At 37.5% G+C, this 22,312-nt stretch overlaps 6 protein-coding genes across 6 annotated transcripts; 2 read left to right on the forward strand and 4 right to left on the reverse strand.

Moving 5' to 3' along the window:
* Positions 1–5,013: 5,013 nt before the first annotated feature.
* Positions 5,014–6,411, reverse strand: SAPINGB_P002253 (uncharacterized protein; the record flags this gene model as incomplete). Its single annotated transcript, XM_031996972.1, has 1 exon — positions 5,014–6,411. One exon carries the CDS (start codon positions 6,409–6,411, stop codon positions 5,014–5,016), a length of 1,398 nt encoding a protein of 465 aa, XP_031852863.1.
* A 1,085-nt stretch (positions 6,412–7,496) lies between these two features.
* Positions 7,497–8,092, reverse strand: SAPINGB_P002254 (uncharacterized protein; the record flags this gene model as incomplete). The annotated part of the gene is made up of 2 exons (XM_031996973.1): positions 7,497–7,969; positions 8,044–8,092. The coding sequence occupies 2 exons, from the start codon at positions 8,090–8,092 to the stop codon at positions 7,497–7,499; spliced, it is 522 nt and encodes a 173-aa protein (XP_031852864.1).
* Positions 8,093–8,571: 479 nt separating this feature from the next.
* On the reverse strand, positions 8,572–9,525 carry SAPINGB_P002255 (uncharacterized protein; the record flags this gene model as incomplete). The annotated part of the gene is made up of 2 exons (XM_031996974.1): positions 8,572–9,103; positions 9,506–9,525. 2 exons carry the CDS (start codon positions 9,523–9,525, stop codon positions 8,572–8,574), a joined length of 552 nt encoding a protein of 183 aa, XP_031852865.1.
* Positions 9,526–9,775: 250 nt separating this feature from the next.
* SAPINGB_P002256 (uncharacterized protein) lies at positions 9,776–11,223 on the forward strand (the record flags this gene model as incomplete). Its single annotated transcript, XM_031996975.1, has 2 exons — positions 9,776–9,790; positions 9,856–11,223. 2 exons carry the CDS (start codon positions 9,776–9,778, stop codon positions 11,221–11,223), a joined length of 1,383 nt encoding a protein of 460 aa, XP_031852866.1.
* Positions 11,224–12,441: 1,218 nt separating this feature from the next.
* SAPINGB_P002257 (uncharacterized protein) lies at positions 12,442–15,606 on the reverse strand (the record flags this gene model as incomplete). The annotated part of the gene is made up of 1 exon (XM_031996976.1): positions 12,442–15,606. One exon carries the CDS (start codon positions 15,604–15,606, stop codon positions 12,442–12,444), a length of 3,165 nt encoding a protein of 1,054 aa, XP_031852867.1.
* A 548-nt stretch (positions 15,607–16,154) lies between these two features.
* Positions 16,155–22,147, forward strand: SAPINGB_P002258 (uncharacterized protein; the record flags this gene model as incomplete). Its single annotated transcript, XM_031996977.1, has 2 exons — positions 16,155–18,203; positions 18,260–22,147. 2 exons carry the CDS (start codon positions 16,155–16,157, stop codon positions 22,145–22,147), a joined length of 5,937 nt encoding a protein of 1,978 aa, XP_031852868.1.
* Positions 22,148–22,312: the final 165 nt, after the last annotated feature.

Below are 22,312 nucleotides of genomic sequence, written 5' to 3' on the forward strand. Positions count from 1 at the left end.
CACTCGTGACAAGAAAGTTTTGATTGTCTATACCCACAATTGACACAAAAAAAAGATCTACATATTGTATCTTATAATCTAGAAGAAGTGGGGGGAAGGAAAGGCGGAGGTTTTTTTTTTTTTCTTTGGTATACAATAGACCACTTGTGTGGGACCATAACTTCATAAGAAAGAAAAAAAATATATATATAGTGAAGTACAGGAGATATAGATCTTTTGGGATTCAGTAGATTTAAACAAAAAAAAAAGTAACGCTTTACACATTAAATCCAAAAAAGAAGCTATTAGTAAATTGGTTAGTGATTATTGCCTGACTGAGCTAGGCTTTGAATATCTCTATGTTTTTTTTTCTGGAATGCTGTAGACGTAGAGACGCCTAAATAACACCGGCAACAAGATTCTGGGAATCCACTACTTGACAGAAATTAAGGGAGGATTTTTATTTTTATTTTTATTTTTATTTTTGGCGGAACTAAAACTAATTTTGGGAATTGAAAAAAAAAAAAAATTTTTTTAAAAAAAAATTTAAATTAGAAGAAAATGGTTTGTAATTGACAAATTGTTGTATAAACTTCTTTCAAATAAAAAAAAAAAAAAAACAGGTGATAGATCAAGAAGATAGAAATAAACTTAGCATTTTTTTTTTCAAAATGGCGCGCCAGAATGCGCAAAGGGATAGTGAATGTGAGTGCTAGAGAAATTTTTTTTTTATTATTCTTGTAAATGAAATTTAAACTTATTTAGAGTTTATATGCATAGAAAAAAAGAGAGAAATAGAGAAATAGAGAAATAGAGAAATAGAGAGAGAGAGAGAGATTAAAGTCTTTACAGAAGATGAGTAAGTACGTGATTGAACCCAGAAATTTTAAAGGAAAGGGTTGTTATTGTTGATGACAATTGAATGTTCAGATATGTGAAGAAAGAGAGAGCGCTTGTAATGAAATGATCTTCATTAGTTTCCTTGTTAAAAAGAGGAGGGAAGGAGAAACTTCAATTTGAAAGCTCTTTTCTTGATTCCCCTTCTTCTTTTTTCTTCTTCTTCATAGGTACAAGAGATTACGAAGATCAAGATTTAAGAATGAAGTAAAAATAAAAAATAAAAAAAAAGGATGTGAAGTTTGTATGAATCTTTTATTTCATTCTTTTCGGGAACCGAAGTGAACCGTTTATTTATTGATTTAAATTTTTTTTTTATTCATTCGGGTTTGTCCATTTTCTGTATAAAATCCGGGGTTAAAAGAATTTGTTTTATTTCATTTCTTCTTCTTCTTCTGGCCAATCTCCAAAATAAGAAAAAATATAAAAATATAAAAATATAAAAATATAAAAAAAAAAATAAAAAAATCTGGTTAAGATGGTTTCCCTAGTTGCAAGTCCAATTATTTAATTAAATAAATATTAATATTTAAAAAAAAAAAAAATTGATAATGAAAATCATAATGAAAATGAAATTCTTCTTTCTGTATCTTTCTTTTTTTTCCTCCTTCCCCAGACTCCTTGGTTACTACTATACATTCCCCACGCTTTTTGTTCATTCCACAGATTATCACACGCGTATCTAGTAATAAATGCGTCACAAACAAACAAACAAACAAACAAACAAACAAACAAACAAACAAACAAACAAACAAACAAACAAGCACCCACCTACTTACCCACCCACCCACAAATCTCAACGTTTTACAAGCATATATATAATCAAGAAGTCTTTCCATGTGTTGTTGTTACACACACACACAAACAGGCGCGCTTTCACTTATTTCTTATGTGCAGAATTAGTTGCGCCAATGTGTATATTGACGACTCTATGAGATGAATAAATGTTGCATTTTCCCAAAAGAAAAAAAAACACAATTTTTTTTTTTTTTCAAATAGAAGCAAAGGAGTAAGTAAAAAAAACATGATAGTATATAGAATGTTCCTGTGTAGAATTAAAGGATTGTACGAAAAGAGGACATTGATATCACTGTCCGTGGTTAAATATGGGCATCAAAGTGGATTGGTTAAACTGGGTTGTTGTTTAACTTAAGAAAAATAGAGACTTTTCTAATAAAAAAAATTCATTTTTTAATATTAATTTATTATTTTCTTCTTTCAATTCTTTCAATTCTTATTGTTAATCTTCTCCACACCTTGTTTGGATTATCCTGGAGTTTCTTTTTTTGTTTTTTCTCTCTCAACGAAATTGTTATGCACGCGTTTATTTTTTATAATGCTAATCACAGAAAAAAAAAAAAAAAAAGATGGAGAGTAATGTCAAAAAAGAAAGAAAATGCAATGTGATGTTCTTGAAAGAGAAAATATTAAGAAAAGGTAGTTATGATAAGATATAAATAATAAAAGGGGTGAGGAAAAGGACAAGAATATTATTTTATTTTACTTTTATTTTTATTTTTTTTGAAGAGGGTTGAGAAGGAGGTTTATTAATTAGATTTTTGATGTTGAATTTTTAATATTTTTTAATTTTTGATTTTTGATTTTTGATGTTGACTTTTAATTATTATTATTATTATAATATTTCTGTAAGCAACAATAGCATTTTACTTGTACAAAAAGGATTAAAAGACGGTATGATATTATTAAAAGGGGTAGTAGTAATTAAATCAACAATTTGAAAAAAAAAAAAAATAAATAAAAATAAATTCGGAAAGAAACATTGAAAATAAGCATCCGTCATTTTATTTTATTTATTAGAATTGAAATTCTTAGATAAATACTTTTGAATCTTATACATTTTTAAAAGTATAAATTGTTTCTGATAGATTGATATCTAAGATATCTGAGATATAAACTAAGGGACTTTTACCACGGAATCACTACTACTACTGCTACTACTACTACGACATTTATTGGTTTACCCTTAAAGATCCCCTTTTTTTTCGTCTGTTCTATCCAGGTTTTACGTTTACCATAAAAATAAATAAACTAAATCATCTGGTTCCTTTTTTTTTTTCTCTCTTATTTTTTCTATTTATTTTTTATATATGTCTCCCGCTTATATATGTCCTCCTCCTAACTAACTCTCTCTCCCTCTCTCTCCCCCTCTTTTACATTAAAAAAATCAGGAGTATCAAAATTGGTTTAATTGACTTTTTTAATTAAAAATTTTGGTAGGGGATGAGAAAGAAAAACAAGAACAAGAAGAGAAAAAAAATAAACAACAAACTAAAAGTAAACAAACAAAACGGTTTTTTTTTTCTTTTATTATTTTTAGAGTACTTAAATTTTCCCAGGGACTGTAAAAAAAAAAAAACCTTCAAGAGGTATCTTTTTTTTTATGGGAAGTTCACAAAGATGGTGATGATGGGATTTTTTAAAGCGGGATTTAACAAAAATCCTAATAAAGTCTTTTTTTTTATGAAAAATAAAAAATATATATATTCTACATTTTTATTAAAATCATTTGATCAAAAGCGTAGAAAAGATATTATTTCAATTCACCAAGATGAACTAGAAATATGAAGAAGAATAATTGACTATATATATATATATACATTTTTAAAAGGGGTGGGTTGTTGAAAAAGAATTGAAGGGATGGGGAGAAATAGTGAGAAGGAAGTTGTTTTTCTTTTGTGCAAAATTCACCATTAATGGTGAAGGGATGGATAACTTTTTGAATGATGAATGAATGATAACAACGGTCTTTTTAACAATTTTATATTTTTTTTAAAACAAAAAAAAAATGAATTTTTTCCGCGTTCAAGAAATAAAATTTAAAGTAAACTTATTTTATTTTAATTTAATTTTTATTTAAATTTATTTTATTTTTTTTAAATAATTTCGCGTTGATTGATTTAAAAAAAAAAAAACAATGAATAGGTTGGAGATACGCGCAAAACGCGTTTTTTTATACGCGCGCCGCATTATGGACAGTACGAAATCCATCATGGAATGGAGCAAAAAAAAAAAAAAAAAGAAATAAAGAAATAAAGAAATAAAGAAAGAACGAAGGAACGAAAGAACGAAACTAATGCGAGAAAAAAAAAACTTTAGAATTGATAGTTTTTTTAATGGAGAAAAATGAAACAAGGAAACTTTTTTTTTTTTCAATTGAGAATTAAAGATTCATTTATAATGGATTTTAAAATATTAAAAGAGAAATTCATTTAATTTTTCAATTTTAATTTTCAATTTAATTTGGGAAAGTTTACACTTAACACAATAATTTGGTCCAAGCGCGTATATACCTGCTTGGTGGAGAGAGGGGGGAAAAAAAATTAAATAATTAATCTTTTAAATGGTTAATTTGTATTTTTTTTATCTATATTATAATATATAAAAAAAATAATCATTTAAATATTTATAAAAATATTAAACCCACCAGAAGGCTTTTTTTTTTATTTTTTTTAATTTTTTTTAATTTTTCCAAAAATATCTTTTAAAAAAAAGCAATAACATAACTTTAACTTGAACTTGAACGAGAAGAATCCGGAGAAACATATATATGAAATAATAATAATAAGGCGAGAAACAAATGCCTTGAGAGCTTAAAATAATAAAAAAAAAATTTTTTTTCAATTGAAAATAACTTTCATTATTACGCACAATTTTCTAATGGCTTCTATGTAAAAGAAAAATTAAAATGAGATTTGCAAGCTTTTATTTTATTTTATTTTAATTTAATTTTTTTTTTGGCCTATTACGTAGAACATCATAGACTCAATTCAATCAAACAACGTACAATGGCTCTGATATATTTCTCGCACACAAAAATATGGAGTGGCTTCGGCAACAATGCCAGGAGGCTATATATGGAGGAGGCTTAGGTCCTTTACTAAATCACCATTCAATTTTAATGATTGAAAACAAGTAAACAAGATAAACAAGGTAAACAAGAAAAAAAAAATTTTAAAAATTGTAGATAACATGTATTTAATGAAAATGAGGGAATAGTAGTTAGTCTATTTATGGAATCCAAAATGAAAAAGAAAAAAAAATGCAGAAAAAAGTTCATGTTCTTTTTTTTTTTGGTTTTTAAAAAAAATTTATTTTTCATTTATTTTTTTTTTGTTTTTATGACACAGTCATCATAGATGCAGAATAAGAAGCGTGGTGAGGATGGGGCTGGTGGACCATGGGCATCTGCGCGGCAGATACTCCAACATTTGTAGTCCGTGGAGAAGGAACGGCCTCATACATCTCTTGATCAGGCTTTTGTTCCTGTTGTTGTTGTTGTTCTTGTTGTTCTTGTTGTTGTTCTTCCGGTGATGGGGTTCTTGGAGGAGTCATGTATCCCACAGCTCCACCAGCAACGTTTTGTGATGAAGGTGGCACCAGGTCACAGTTCTGTGACTCTTCACTCTCGTAAACAACCGAAGACGAGCGAGAAGGCAGAGGAGAAGGAGGAAGAGCAGATGACATGAAGGCAAGCATCTTAGATCGCAGGGCGAGGTAGTATGCAATGATGCGAGGGATCTGGTGATATGCCGACTTCATGTACTTGCGTTGAAGAGAATTGGTAGGGTTGGCCATGTGTGACTGCAGCAGGCTGATGCATTGGAACTCTGGAGATGCTGGGGATGAACTAAATGGAAGAACCGAAATGTTTTGTGGTAATTGATGCTGTTGTTGTTGTTGTGAATGCGGAGGAGTTGTTGGTGGAGTATCGAAGTCATGCATCCCTGAATAGGACGAAGCAACGACCGGCGGTTGCTGTTGTGAATCGGAATGTGAAAGAATATGAGAAGCGAGAGCCACGCAGCAATTGGCAATGACTGATGGTCGGAAGGAAAAGAAATCCTTGTGATACATTGAGACCTCTGCAAGATAGTGTGCAATAGAAGAAAGAACTGGATTGCACTTTGAACCAAGCAATAACTGCAGGAACGACTCAACAGATGCATGAGACACCTGCCACTCAATAGTGTTGAGAATGTGACCCTCCATTTGGACAAACATAACGTCCTCATAGAGATCACAGCAGATACCAATGAGGTCATTGAGTTGCGGGATGTGAGACTTTTTATCTTCAAACTTGGCTGCAATCCACAGCGCAGTGCATCCCACCAGTTGGTAGTGTTTCTTGGACACAATGCGCCGCGAACAGTATCGGTCGACGAGGTTGACAGCTAGGAACAGTGTGCTTGGACTCAGACGCAGAGTATAATGAGTGTCGAGAATAAAGTCCAACAAGAATGGTCGCATGTACCATTCGATTTCCGGCTGCATATCAATCATGGCCGCGTTAGGCAGACTATCGAGCTCTTTGGCCTTAAGGTTAAAGATTTGGTCTGTTCGGTACTCATCCTCGGTCACTTCAAATGCCTTAGCTTCATAGTATGCTAGCCGAGGGTCAACTCTTTGTCGTTTGTGAGATCGAGTTTGCTGGGGTTGTTGCTGTTGCTGTTGCTGTTGCTGTTGCATTTGCTGGGATTTTGACTTGAGAGAAGTGCAAGACTGTTGTTTGTTCATAATGAAAGAGTGACTAGAGTGGGGCTGTTATACATTAAAAGAATGACTAGAAGTTGGAATTATACAGATGATTTAGAAAAAATCAAAAAAAAAAAAAATTTAATTTAGAAATAAAAAAAATAAAAAAAAAAGAAGAAGAAGAAAATATATATATATATATTAAATAAAATGTCTGGAGATGAAAAAAAATATATAACAAGAAAGAAAGAAGAAATTTTTATTCAGGGGAAGGGCAGGTTTGTAAGGTTTTATATATAAAGGTCTCAAGAACTTTTTTTTATTTTTTTTAAAAGGGGGTGTTTTTTTTTTTTTTGTTAGTTGTTATTATGTGAGAAAAAAAATATATATATTAAATATGGCTTGAAATAAATGTAGGGGCAGGAATTTAATAGCTGGGGGGTATAGAATATTTTCAATGCGCATTTTGATTAAACGAGACTTATGCATATAAATATATATATATGTATATAGTGTGACAGTAATAATAATAATAATAATAATATTTAATAGGCTTTAATTATTATTTTAGACGCGTTTATTTTAAAAAAAAAAAAAAAAAAAAAGGTTGGATAGACAATGTCAGTACAATTAACATTAACAACTTATTTAGCTTTCATAAGCTTTCTATTCAATAGAAGGGGCCCCTTGTTTCGGTTGGTATGAGAATGGTTGAAATTTTTTAAGAAAATTTAAGAAATGCTACTATTAGCATTTTAGTAGTAGTAATAGTAACTACTATTACTATCTCTAATATAATAACAATAATAATAAACAACTTAAGAATGATTGACAAAAAAAAAAAATAACATCTCATGATATATATGAATATATAAAAAAATTAAAAAATTAAAAAATTTCATTTAATAATATTTACAGCTTTTTATATTTCATTTGCAATATAGCACTAGTTAATTACATTTTGTACACACTAAAAAAAAAAGAGATTCATATCATCGTCATAACAAAAAAAAGAGTTCTTTTTCTTTTTTTTTATATTTAATTTCTCATCATAATCATCATCATCATCAGCATCATCGGACCTTGTTTTATTTTTATTATTATTATTATTCTTCTTCTTCTTCCGTTTACTCCACAGTAAGAGTGGAACCAGAAGGACCACCAGAAGGAATTGCTGAACCAAGAACGTCTCTAAGAACACTGGGAGGCTCAATGATAACCATCTGCCTAAGAATGTCCAACACTGGGGGCTTGACACTCTTGTCATAAATGCTCATCAAATCAATGGGATTGGGGTAAACGCACAGCGCACGGTAAAACGCCAGAGCAGTCTCAACAGGATCAGCACCTGCAGACAAAAGTTCATCGGCACGACCAACCTCAGCAACAAAGTACTTCTCACGAGCACCCATATCAGTAGGGATAGGGTCCTTGGCCAGTGATTCCTTCAAAACCTTCTCAATGCGCAGCTTCATATCCATCTTCTTGGCCTCGGCTTGAAGCTCCTTCTGCTTGATGTACTTTTGTTCCCGCTTTCGGAGTGCCCGTCGGAACTCAGGGTTGTGACGGCGCTGATAATCAAAGTAGATGAGGTACGAAACTAATGATATAGTGTTAGGTGGCGTCAATCAATCAAACAAACGTCTTTTGTAAAATAATTTTAATACAACTTACCAGCAGAAACTGCTAAAGCAGATGTAACGACGGTAGCTGTGGAAGGCATCTTTGTGATGGATACGGGTAAGTCAAAGAGTGATTAGCGAATGTGGTTCAAAAAAACTTGAATTCTTTAGAATCAGCAAAAAATAATAATATAAATGGGAAAAGAAAGAGAGAAGGGCCAAAGAAAGAATCTTTTTTTTTTTTTTTTTTGTGGAGGTTTTGCGTGAAAAATTTTTGGGGAGTGATGGTTGGCTGGTGGCAGTGCACTTTACTGGCTATTCCGCCTTGTTCCGGGTAACCCCAGAGTTTTTCCCTTTTATTTTATTTTATTTTATTATTTTATTTTATTTTTTTTTTTTTTTGGAAACAGCCTTTTATTTCCCCATAGCCCCAAAAAAAAAAAAAAAAAAACAAAAAAAACATCTGACTTAAAGGTCATACATATATCATGATAATGGCTGTTAAGAGATCTTCAAAACATTTACATTTTGAAAATTACATGTAGTATTAAAAAATTGTTAAATAACTAAAATTGAACTCTTATTTCAAAGATTTGGCGGCCAGCGACAAAAACCCATCACTCAAAATCACACCGTAGGCAGCAAGACCAAGAAAGGTGCCCAGGTTGAACAAAACACTGAGTCCATGGATCTTACCAAACTCCTTGTTGATCTTCTTCATGGTCTCAGACGCAGTCGGGTCATTGTGGGGCTTGCCCTCAATTGCAACCTGTTCACGGCGCTTGGCCATTACCACACGGCTCTGAGGTCCAAAGTAAAAGGTATTTGCAGCACCTCCCACAGCTGCAATCCCCAAAGACAGGTTTTTGGCCAAAACAATGCTCGAAGCAAATGACACCGGAGGAGTCAGTAACAAAACAACGGCAGCAGCAGTTTGGAAGGCAAAGTAGGGAGGAAAAATCTTTGACTGCAGAGCACTAAAGTGTTCATATGGAAGAGTCTTGAAGGCAACAATGCCGTTATAAAAACTCTGGAAAGTGGTCGTGCCAAACACGAGCGAGTAGAGTAAAAGGTGGTATGGAGCAGCAGTTGCAAGAGTAGAAAGAATTGGCCTATTGAAAGAGAGATATGTATAGAGAGAGACTTGTTAGTCAATTAAATAGAGAGGTCATTTGCAAATGGTATGAATTGAATTGGAGGGAATTTCTTCATTCGTGTGTTTTCAGCGATAATAAAAGTAATCTCAGTTGCGGCAGTGCAACGATACGAAAAGTCAAGGCCAGCAACTCATTTTAAGGATGACAAAAAGTTTTCATCATTTTATGGAAGAGGATTCTTTATAATTGAGTCTTTCTTTGACACTTACATTTTGAAGTTTTTTAAAAAAAAAAAAAAAAAATAAAAATAAAATGATAAAAAGATGTTTGTTTGAAGAGAAGGAAAAAAGAGAGCCAAAGCTATGGTTGTATTTAAGCAAAAAAAAAAAAAAGAAATAATTACTAATTCCAACGCACGGAAACGGGCTTCTAAACATATGATTTTGATAAAATGACGGGGTATGTAAATCACATGATTAAGATCAGATAAGATTAAATTGATAAATGACTAATATATGACTAAGAAAACATTTTGAAATTTCTTAAGAAACACAATTTAGTTTTTTTTTTTTTTACATGTATGTCGCATGTTGCAATTTTAGAATATTTTTGCCACTACCACCAACATTACAACCATCACCATTCCCCCTTTTACACCCCTCATTCCTCTCTACCAATTCATCCATAATGGACTTCTTCAGCGTATGTATTTAACGTCAATTAATCAATTATGTTGCTAATTCATTTATTATTATTATTTTTTTTAGAAACTTGCAACCGTGGCTGAAATTCCTGGCTTTAACTGGAAAGGCCTTGTTGTTGCCTTTACTGCTGGCCAATTTGCATTCGACACGTACCTTAACATTCGCCAATACAACTTCCTCAAGAATGACAAGCCCCAAACCCCTGAGGATGGTGATGAAGAGACCTTCTTCAAGACTCAAAGGTATCAACTTACCAAGCAGCGGTTTTCCATCTTCACTGGTGCTTACAGCTTTATCACCAATGTCGCCTTTCTCAAGTTCAACGTTTTACCTAAACTCTACTATGCTACCGGTCAATTCATCTCTACCTACGCCGTCAAGTTTGGTTTTTTGAAGTGGTTTGCCAGCCCTACCCCACAGTCTGTCGTCACCTTCCTTGCTCTCCAGGTTCTCTCGTCTATTATCTCTCTCCCGCTCAGTTACTACTCTACATTTGTGATTGAGGAAAAATTTGGTTTCAACAAGCAGACTAAAGTTCTGTTCTTTACAGATTTCCTTAAGACACAGGTTCTCTCGTTTGCCATTGGTACCCCCATCATTCTCGGCTTTGTTAAGATTATCGAATACTTTGGTGATGCTTTCTTCCTCTACGTTTGGTCTTTCTTCTTTGTTGTCCAGATCTTCATGATGACCATTGCTCCGATCGTCATTATGCCCCTCTTTAACAAGTTTACTCCCCTCGAAGATGGCTCACTCAAGACTAAAATTGAGGACCTTGCCAAGTCCCTTTCTTTCCCCCTCTCTAAGCTCTTTGTCATTGATGGCTCCAAGCGTTCCTCCCACTCCAATGCTTTCTTTACTGGTCTCCCATGGAGCAAGCGCATTGTTCTTTTCGATACCCTGATTGAGCAGGCTTCCTCTGATGAGGAGATTGTTGCCGTCATTGGCCACGAAATTGGCCATTGGGCTAAAAACCATCTTGCAAAGACTCTTGTTGTTCTTCAGGGCAATCTTTCTCTCATCTTCTTCCTCTTCTCTGCCTTTTTCCGCAACAAGTCCTTTTATGAATCTTTTGGCTTTGATACCACTTCCCCAACTTCTCTCTTTGCTGACCGCAATAACCTTCCCATTATCATTGGCTTTATTCTTTTCCTTGACATTCTAAAGCCTCTTGAATTCTTCACCACTTTTGGCTCTAACTTGCTTTCCCGCAAGCACGAGTACGAAGCCGATGAGTATGCTACTGATCTGGGCATGGGTGAGGATCTCAGCTCCGGACTTGTCACTCTTTTTAAGGAAAACAAGAGCTCTGCACGTTCTGATCCTCTTTACAGTGCTTACCACTACAGCCACCCTTTGCTGCCTGAGCGTCTGGCAGCCATTCGTGCTCGTATTGAAAGCAATAAGACTGCAGAAAAGAAGGATCAGTAAGAGAAATGAAAAAAAAAAATGGTGCATGATTAAAGATAAATTTTTTTTTCAAAAAGACTAAAGTGTAACAGTAGTATCATTATCATTATTAACAGTGTAAATATATGAAATTAAAAAAAAAGTTTGTGAAACTGTGTAACTGGAATATCAGTCTCCTAAAAAGTTTCATCTGCAGTGTCCATTAATGAAAATTTGGGCGTGTGTATCAGTTTATGAGGCTAAATATTTGTATATCTATAGAAGTCAAGTCATGATTTGATTATCACCATTATGGAGAAGAAAGAAGGATCTCCAGGAGGAGGTGTTTTTTTTTAATTTTTTTAAATTTTTTTTAATTTTTAATTTTTAAATTTTTTTTTGCTTGATTCTTCTGTTTCACCTATATGAAGAAGGGTTTAAAGGTGATCTTTATAGTGAATGTTTAATAGATCAATATCCCAGTATGAAACAAAAGAAAAAAAAAATTGACCAGGTTAATCTTCACAAGTCCAAAAGGATTTTTTTTTATCTCTAAACGTAATTGATGGATAGGAAATCCTGGGCAAAAGAATTTTCTATTTTGAGAATATCTTTAGAATTAAAAAAAAAAGAAACCCCCCGTCAAATCTCATCAATAAAGAGAGGCTTATTTGATGTTTTAAAAAAAAAAATAAACGTAAACACTTGCAAGCCTTTTGATAACCAAATTTAACGAAGAACCCTGAAACTTCTTGTGACCTGTTGTATCCTTTTTCAAGGAATTAACTCCGAATTAAGATCACAAGGGTTGTTTCTAGTAGTATTTTAAAAAATAATAACCAGTTCATGAGGATGATATGAAAACAGGGTTTTATGAAAAAAAAAATTAAAAAAAACTCCACCATTAAACCACTTTTCTTTCTTAATCAATTCATAATAATTTCTCAATATGTACTTCTATAAATAAATAAATAAATAAATAAATAAATAAATAAATAAATAAATAAATAAAAAAATAAAAAAATAAATCAACCATTGGTACTTCATAGACTTTTCCCCTGCTCTGTTTGACATTTCCATGTCATTTTTCATTTTCAAAAAAAAAAAAAAAAAAAACCGACCCATAAAAAAGGTTCATACTAAAAGCCCTTTTAGTCTCATAATTTAATTAACAGCTAATGGCACAAATAAAATAGAATGAAATCACACACTTATATATAAATATATTTAACTTATATCACACAATATCCCCTCCTAATTTCACTTTACTTGCTCTTGAACTAAAGTCCCGTACATATTCCTAACCTCATGCTCTTGTCCCGACACGCTGTGCTCCTGAATAGTCTCAAGCCCTCCTGGGGTGCTTTCATCGGAAACATTATGTGGAGACACTGACAACTCCACGGGTTCCAGGGGGCTTTGAATCATCCCTGCAAGCACCGCAGCTCCATGATCTTTTCCTTTTTTATGTTCCAATTCACTATCATCAATAGCCCCATCTTCATTGCTACTCTTACTAGTGGCACCAGTACTTGTACTGCTTAAAACTTGATCCTCGCTAGTATTATGGGGCAACCCCACAGTCTCATGTCCTAGCTCGTCTTCTTCTGAATCAAGTTCCTGAGGTGATGACGGTGATGACGGCGATACAACCCACCGACCACCTGATGCTTGTTTAGACATTTTCTTGCGCCAGCTCTCAATGTCGTTGTTGGTGTAACTATAGTCATTATCGTCATCTTCTGTGTTGTGCCCAAGTACCAACATATTATCCCCACTACTTTCAATCTCAGACTGACTGCCCATACTACTCGAATCAACATCCTCTTCACTGTCCCCATACTCAGAATACCCCTGGTCCGGGCCTTCAAACCCTTGAGACTGAGACTGCGATAAGGACCCCCCTACTGCCAAAATATCCTGGCCATGTCGATCCTTACTATCGCCAAGCTCTGCAGGCGCACTTATTGATTTTCTCCGCATACTGCGCCTCACCCTAAGTGTCTGACGGTGTAGTGGAATTTCTCCTCCTCTTGCTATATTCACTTCAAGAGACCCATGGCTGTTCCGCAAACCACCCATTCCACGTCTTGCTCCTAAGGGTAATGCACCAGTAGCTGCAGCCCCATCGATTGATGCCCCACGCGTTACAATTACAAACATAAGCACCACCAACAAGACCACACCTTGCAGTATCGCCATTTGTTTTTGATGCCGAAGGTCGTTAGCAAGTAACACCAGTTGCTCGCTCACAAGTTGCTCAGCTGCTAGGCGCTCTTCACGCTGCTCATTTAGCGCAGAGACAACCACTGATACAACGTTCCCGCGAAATTCGTCAAGCGCATGGCGCTGGCGCGTCAAGCTATCATTCACCGTCGAAATGTAGTGTTTGACTCGCGCATCGTGCTCAGCATTTAAAATCACAACTTGCTCTAAAAGACTTTGTGTTTGAGCCTCAATGTACTTCATTGAAAGCGTTGCATTCGACTCTAGCAGCGAAATACGTTTCATAATGGTCTGGAAAACTGACTCCTGGGTAGCTGCTGGCGTCTCATACTCGTCGTCATCAAACTCATCATCATCTTCGTCATATTCATCATCCTCGTCATCATCTTCATAATTTTGTGTATGACTTTGCGTGTTAGTGAAATTTTGGTATTTCTTAAGTACTGGTTCATCACCAGCATCACATATGCTATACTCATTCATTAAACCCATTAAAGCCTCACTCTGCTCTTTAGAGCGAGGATTGCAAACACATCCATTGACACCATTACCAACTGCCTCCATATATAAACAATCCAGCTCTTTTAAATCTTTGTCAATAACCTGTACTTGTTCCAGGCTCTCGTCAACCGTTTCCACCGGTATAACAAGCTCGGTCTCAGAAATAACTTGAACATCCTCAGTCACCTTGCTTGTATCCTTTTCTTCGGAACCTGCCGTCATGGGTGTGTCAGGCGACTGCGTGCTCAAATCTTGCACATGCTCATTGGTATCTTTTTCATGGTTATCATGCGTTTGATTTCCATCCGTGTGCACCTCAATATCTAGAGTATCATTAAAATCAATCGACTCCTTGGTCGACACTTCCTCAATATGCATAGAATGAGGCTCTGAAACATCAACCGAAGCCTCATCTGATGAAGACAGTGCACTTTTAAAAGTCTCTTGTAAAAGCTTTTCTGAAATAGTACTGGCAACTGTATTAGAACCACCCGCTACAGCAATCTTCTTCCCTGAAGATCCAGACTGCCCAGCCTTTTTGTACTCTTCCATCATTGTAGTTCCGTAAACTCTTAGCACCGTAACGGGGCAGTAATACTCGTGGCCCCAATGTGTCAAAAACTCAACCCGGATATACCGCGCCCAAATTAATGGATTTTTAATGTGGAAATACTGCATGTCTCTCACGCTTTTCCCCTCAAACTCTCCAAGTACCTTCCAATCATGTTCCGGCACGGGGTACCGGTCTGCCACAGAGATGCGAATGTGGCGAAACATGGACGAGAAAAATTCATATGTACCAATTGCAACGGTATCAACCAAAATATCCTGGCAAAGCTCAACAATAACAAACTTTTTAGGAGCAGAGCACTTGTTGAGCATATAACTGTCCTTGTTTTCTCCCAAAATGTTGGATGCACCTTTCGCTTCCTTATTGGTTTTTAAAATGGTTGCGGCACAGTCAAATGAGGCATAATTAAATCGGTCCTTGTATTGCTTGTCTATGCTAACGGATTCCACACCATCTTCATCTTCTCCACCAAATATATTAACGTCAATCTCGAGTTCATCAATCATTCCCATATCGCTGTTTGTTCCTCTTCCAGCCCCACCAGAAGAAGATTTCGAGGATTTAGTTTTGGATTTAGATGATTTTGGTTTCCGGTTGTTGGATGATCCTGAGTTACCCCCCTCTTTATTGTCATCATAATAATCTTTTTGTCCGGACTTTTCCAGGTTCTCCTTCCTCCATTCTTCAAAAGATTTTAGTTTGGAGTTTTTAAAAGTGTTCTTTTTAAGTGATTCAGCAACAGCAGCGGCAGCAGCAGCTGCGACAACTTCACTTTCGCTTGCAGTCTTTGTAGAATAAGAAGAAGAAGAAGAAGAAGAAGAAGAAGAAGAAGAAGAAGAATAATGCGAATCTGAGACTGTTGCTTTAAATGTATGGGTTAATGCCTTGGACCCTGAATCTTCAGGGTCCTTAGAAGTCGCTGCTAATGTTGTAGATGATAACAAACTAGAGTCTGATGTTCCTAATTCTGCTTTTGACATGCTCAAATTAGCTGATTTTGTATAACTGCTTTTTTGTTCCAGTGAACCCGTAGCAGACACAGAAGAGCTGGATTGGGCAATGGCCAGATATGCCCAAATCAGCAAGAAAAGTGCAAAACATCCTGTTGAATGAGAACTGGGTCTCATTATAAACGTGCTGGCATGCAAACAAGACTAAAATAAATCTATTCCCTTTCTCTTTCGAAATGAGAATTTAAAGAGGATCTGCTGAGCTGCAAAGGTGTTTTGCAAAGATGGCAAAGGACTAAATTTAAATGGGATTGGGAATGTGCATCAATATTGTTGGCCTTGGGAATAGTACGGCTTCCATTATTTGTGTCATCTATGACTCAGCATTATATAATAAAGCAACGCGCTATGAATTTTTTTTTGCACCTCCAGAAATTCCACGCTAACCACCGCGTTTTTTTTTTTTTTTCGAATTTTTGATTTTTGTTGATTTTTTTTGGCCACCACCACATTTTTTTTCACAACTAATATCACAACCTTCGTTTTACCTTAACAAAACAACATCCCATCCCTCCCCTTGCAGACACTCTATTTAGACATTGTCCCTACCAACAGATTCAGCTCATCGTTCTCATCTATATAAATATATATATTTTCATCGCCTTATATATTTTCATCTATACCAGATGTTAGACAACTAACCTTTGTTATGAACTCCCAGGGACATGTCTGACAAAACTTTACTGTTTAGTGTCGTGCACCAAAAAGTCGCCATCGATGTTGATCTATATCATCGCGTTATTTATGGTTCTACGGAACTCACAGTAACCGCTATTCTACCTAATACATCATCTAAAGACTCATCATCGCATGGCAGCAATAATCACAACAATAATAACAACACATCATCTGCACCGTCTGCAGCTGGACAACAAAACTCGGAAAAAGCTCTTCCACGAATTGCTGCTACACTTCTTCAACTTCATTCTCGAGGATGCGTTATTCAAAATGTCATGATTGACGGTGTCAAAACCCTTTTTTATCTTAGTAACGAGGCTAATCCAATCTCCAATTCCCCACTAGTTCCTCCAGAATTCACCACACAACAATCCGAATTAATACGGAAAAAACTTGACACTCAACTTTCACCATATCCTCCAGGAGACTTGTTTATATTACTACCAGTAGACCTTCTCCAAAAGATCATTCTATCCTCTAATAACTCGCATAATTCAACAAACACACCAGCTCCTGATGGATCTGATACTTTAAATTCCTTTACCATCAAAATTGATTACTCTCTCCAAGACTCTGTAAATGGCTTCAACTTTGTCGGAGGTAAAAACAGCAAGATCAAAAAACAGTATTGGCATGCATACACAACTCATAACCCAATAGGGTTGGCCACCTCTAGTTGGGTCCCTTGCTTTGACGGGTTTTGGGACCAATGCTCATGGCAATTTGAAATATCCATCCCACGAAGGATATCAGATATGAGCAACTTCAAATCCCACTTTGGCGGGGACTCAAAGACTAAAAAGGATATAGACGGCGACGTTGAAATGTCTAATACTAAATCATCTAATGAAGACTCCAGTAATAACGCCACAAATAATGAAGATGACGACGACGAAGTTGACGACCCTGAAAACCGAGACATTTTAGTAGTTTGCGCCGAATATTCTCCAAAGGAAATTCCACATCCATTTGACCCTCATAGAAAGATTGTATGCTTTGATATTTCAACTCCTATGGGTGCACAAAATGTTGGTTTCGCAATTGGCCCCTTTGACTCGGTTTCAATATCAGACCCAGCTCTCGGGGACAATGATGAAGATAATAGCGGCGATGACGAAGAAGATGAAGAAAATAAAATACCTTTAACCGTTTACGCTTTACCAGACAAAATAAATGACGCTCAAAATACATGCGTTTTTTTGTTCAAAACAATGGAGTACTTTTCAAGAGATTTTGGCTCCTTCCCCTTCAACTCTATGTCTTTTTGTTTCGTCAGTCAACCAATAGCCCCTTATGCATCATCAGCTGGCGTCTGCATTTGTGATGACTCTTTACTTTACCCTCCTGATGTTATTGAACCTCTTTTTGTCAATCCAGAAATTCTAAGTAAAGCTTTAGCAACACAGTGGTCTGGTGTTGCACTAGTACCTAAATCGTGGAACGATATTTGGGTGACTAATGGAATCGCTGGCTACATGGCTCAATGCTTTATTAGAAAACTCATGGGAAGCAACGAATATAGATTTATTCTTCGCAAGCGTACAGAAGAAATTTGCCATAAAGATATTGGCATGCCACCTTTGGGAGACCCCCACTTTGACTTCCCTTTAACACATAGAGATCTTTCATTCATTAGCTTGAAAGCACCAGTTGTCTTATTTATTTTAGACAGAAGAATGACTAAAACCGAAAAATCCCTTGGTTTAAGTCGTGCCATTCCTAAAATCTTCATTCAATCGGTCTCAGGAGACCTAACCAACTCTTGCTTATCTACAGCTCATTTCATAAAGGTTTGCGAGCGAGTCAGTCACAGCAAACTGGACTCGTTTTTCAATCAATGGGTTTATGGCTCAGGATACCCTATTTTCCGTGTCACGCAAAAATTTAACAAGAAACGCATGTTTATTGAAATGGGTATTCGCCAAGTTCAAGCTTCAGAAACTGTTCTCCCTAGATTTTCAGAAAATGATTTTGTTAAACGTGCAAGACATGATATTCCAAGTCTGGAAAAATTTCCAGTCCAACCTGTTTTTACAGTAAGTCTAGCAAAGAGTGATTTTTGTACAATTTAAATTTCTAATTCCTATTTTAGGGTCCTATGACAATTAGAATTCACGAAGCTGATGGTTCTCCATATGAACACGTTGTCAATCTTCAAGAAGGCTTTACTAAACTAGACATTCTCTACAATACCAAATACAAGAGATTAAAGCGCAACAAGAAGAATAAGGAGCATGTTGATATCCACAACCTTGATGGAGGAGATGACGGCGAAATCGATGGCGTTTTGCTCCATTGTCTTGGTGATGTGCTTCAGAGCGAAAGCGAGGTCGAGGCTTGGCGATTAGCCGAATGGACTAAAGAAGAAGAAGAGCGGATGATGAATGAAGCTTTTGAGTGGATTCGTGTGGATACTGATTTTGAGTGGATTTGCACACTCCATATTGGCCAGCCTGACTACATGTTTGCTTCTCAGCTCCAGCAAGATCGTGATGTTGTTGCTCAATACGATGCTTTAAGATACTTTGCGGCAAACAAACCTTCAAAGCTATACTCTTCACTTTTCACCAAAACCTTGATGGATAAGCGTTACTTCCATGGTATACGCACTGAAGCCGCCAGCTGTCTTGCATTATGTGCAACTGAGGAAATTGATTTCATTGGAAAATTTCATCTAACTAAGGCTTTTCAAACTCTCTTTTGTTTTGAAAACTCCTTTATCCCTAAAGCCAATGATTTTTCCGACTTTAGCTTGTATTTCATACAAAAGGCAATTCCTCTTGCACTATCTCGAATTCGAAATAGTTTTGGCCGATGTCCTAAGGATATGCAGCAATTCATTATGGATTTACTCCGTTATAATGACAACACATCCAACACATATTCCGACTCTTATTACATTTCACATCTCATCAGCGCAATGGTCAGCTCGTTTGCGGTTTTCAGTGCTGAGGATGGCTCAACAAGTTTCATAAATAATGATGTGGAGCAGTTTGAGTTTGTCAAAAAGGCCATTGATGAGATTGACAGATGTCTGCGGATGGACAGCTGGATTCCTTCTACTCACAATATCATCACAACTACCATCATCAATCAAAAGCAAGGGCTGACTATTGGTGGCTTTCTTCCGGTGAAGTTTGAAGATTTGATTCAGTATACCAAGCCTGGAAACAGTAACTTGGTCCGCCTTCAAGCTTTCAGCTCTCTTTTAAATCTTGGAGGGATCAGTGACAAGTCAATTCTTCATTACTTTTTCACTACTGCTCAGTTTGACGAAGCAGCCGATATGCGAAGCGGTCTTTTAAGAATATTAAATGATTCACTTGGTAGATTGGCACTTTATGGCGACTTTAAGCCCCAGAAACACGAATCTACGCCATTCATGGTTGTTGACGATGGGTCTGCCTTAGAGGCGCGCCAAACGTCCCAAATGCGTACAACTGTTCAAGGTGCTAAAACTCTTCTTCGCAAACAACTACAGAGCAATCTTGCACTGCGAAAGGGTATAATGCGTCTTTTGGCTAGCAAGCGCGTCAGTATTCTGGATAAACGAGATTTGCTTGACATATGCTTTGTTTTGGATGACCCCAAAAACTCATTCCCTATTACGCTTCCTACACCACGGATCGTCCGGTTGGTTGCTCAGCGCAGAAATAACTTTAACATTGTCATTAAGCGAGTTAATGTAATTGAAGAGCGCAAGCGGTTAGAGGCAATTGCTCGTTCAAAGATAGCTAACAAGGCGGCAGCGAAATTAAAGGCTAAGGCTAAGCTGGTTTCTGCAGCCCGACCGCCAACTCTTCTTCCGCCAGTGCCTGTTGCACCGAAAGAATCGGATGTTACGCTTGTTTCAGAGACATCGGTTACCAAGCCTACTGAGCCTTTGTCTGTTCCGAAGATTTCGATTACCCTTGCTCCACCTAAATCCAAGGCGAGGCAAAAGAGTGGTAGTGTTTCGGAGTCACATAGACCAATTGTGGTTCCTCCTGCTCCAGCAGCAGCAAAAGCTTCAGTAGCTGCAACCAGTGTTTCTGCAGCTGCACCGGCAATTCCAGAAGTAAAGGCTCCGGCGGCGGCGGCGCCACCTGTGGAAGAACTCAAGCCTTTGCCAAAGATTTCATTTTCTATATCGAAGAAGAAGCCAGGGCCTAAGTCCAAGGCTAAGCCTGCTGTGACTATTAAGACTGAAACTATTGTATCTCCTGCAACTCCGCAAGCAACTCCACAAGCATCTGTGGAAAAATCTGCTGAAAAATCAATACCTGTTACACCCGCAACACCTGCAAAAACAACAGCACCTACACCTACACCAGCTACTTCAGCACCCGCACCGTCAACAGTGGCAGCGGCAACACCAGCATCTGTACCAATATTAGCGATGCCTGTGGCAGCACCGCCAACACCTGCTACTACATTAAAGCCACCGACTGGTAAAGGTGTTACTAAGAGTCCACGCCAGAGAAGGAAGAGAATGATTATCAAGCTCAAAGCTGGATCTGCTGGTCTGGCTTTGATTAATGCTAAAATGGAAGCAGCAGCAGCAACAGCAGCAATAACAACCACAACAACAGCAGCGGTGACGTCAGACCATACTTCTAATGCCAACTCGACGCCAATTAAAAAGGAGCCTGCTGATTCTAATGCTCAGCCGGTTGGAGCTATTACACCGCATACGAGCAGCAGCGCACCAACACTAACGTCCAATTCTACAAGTGGGCCTACAATCGTACCAAACAACACTACGCCAGCTGGTGAGCCAGCAACTTCAAATCCAGGAAGTGGCAGTGGGACCAAGGTCCCGAAGATCAAGAGTGAGTCTCGGGTGAAGAAGAAAGCCTCGGGACCAAAGCTCATTCTCAAAACCAACAACAACAGGAAGAAGAACAATGGTATTCCACCTACTTCATCTGTGGAAGCGGCATTACCGCCTTCTGCCATTAGCAACAAGCTCAAACCCATTACATCTGCATCGCGGCTTTCTGCATCGCCGTCACCGGTGCCTTCACCTCAGGGCAAGTCACGGAAAATTGGCGGGAATGGAGGAAGTAACAGTGGCGCTAGTGGGAATGGAAATGGGACGGGTAGTAGTGCGCTTGGTGGAACTGGAGGAAGTCATTCTAACCATGCAGCAAACCATGCGGCTATCCGTTCAGCTGTGGAGGCAATTGGCACTTCTGTAAACCCAGGAGGCCGGTCTCTTTCACCGGGACCTGGCGGGTTGCATCCGACACTCAAGCTGGCCAAGTCATTTAAGGTGAGCTCAGCAGCAGCTGGAGGTAGTCGCCCATCGTCACGGCCAGGATCACGACCCGGATCGCGCCCAGTTTCTCGGCAATCGTCACCTGCACCTGGAGGCGTTGGTAGTGGGGGTCATGGTGAGGGCATGCCAGGAAAGACGACGAATGGTGTGCACCAGAAAAGTGGCAGCAGCAGCAGCAGCAGTAGTAGTAGTAGCAGTGGCGGTGGCGGTTTAGGAGGAAACAACGGTAATTTGACCAGTGGCAGTGTGAGTTCTGGACTGTCGATCAAGATTAAAAAGGAGCATACTGGTGGATATGGAGGTTCTAACCGGGGCCTTAAGTCGTCATCTTCAGTAGGTGGCGGTGTGTTGTCACCATCTCCATCATTGTCTGGTGGATCAGCAGGGTCAGCGGGGTCCACTCCTACGGCGACTCCACCTCCCCAGTCGTTTTCATCTTCGTCGCATCCTCAACGGATGACATCGTCTTCTTCTTCTGGTCCGAAACCGCCGTTGCCGCCGGGACCACCTCCTCCTCCACCACCTCATTCACAACGACCTCCCCCCCCACCACCATCTATGCCACCACCTCCACCACCGCCAGGTCTTCCACCTGGAGCCAGTCCTGCAGATGGCAGCGGGCCAGGGTCTGGAATTGAGAGTGGAGGAAGCAGCGGGGGAGGAAAGGGAGGGGGAAAGAAGAGCAAATTGCCTAAGGTCAAGCTTAAGCTTAAGTTTTGAGGAATGGAGAAGAATAGGAATGAGATGAAGATAAATATTGAATTGAGGGAAAATGAATACAACCACCAAATGGGATTCAAATGGGATTATAATTAAAGACAAAAAAGAGAAAAAAAAATAAACAAATTGATATATTAAAAGTAAAAGTAAAAATAAAAGTTAAAG

Source organism: Magnusiomyces paraingens (assembly GCF_902498895.1).
Source record: "Magnusiomyces paraingens strain CBS 517.90 genome assembly, contig: contig2, whole genome shotgun sequence".
Taxonomy (NCBI): domain Eukaryota; kingdom Fungi; phylum Ascomycota; class Dipodascomycetes; order Dipodascales; family Dipodascaceae; genus Magnusiomyces; species Magnusiomyces paraingens.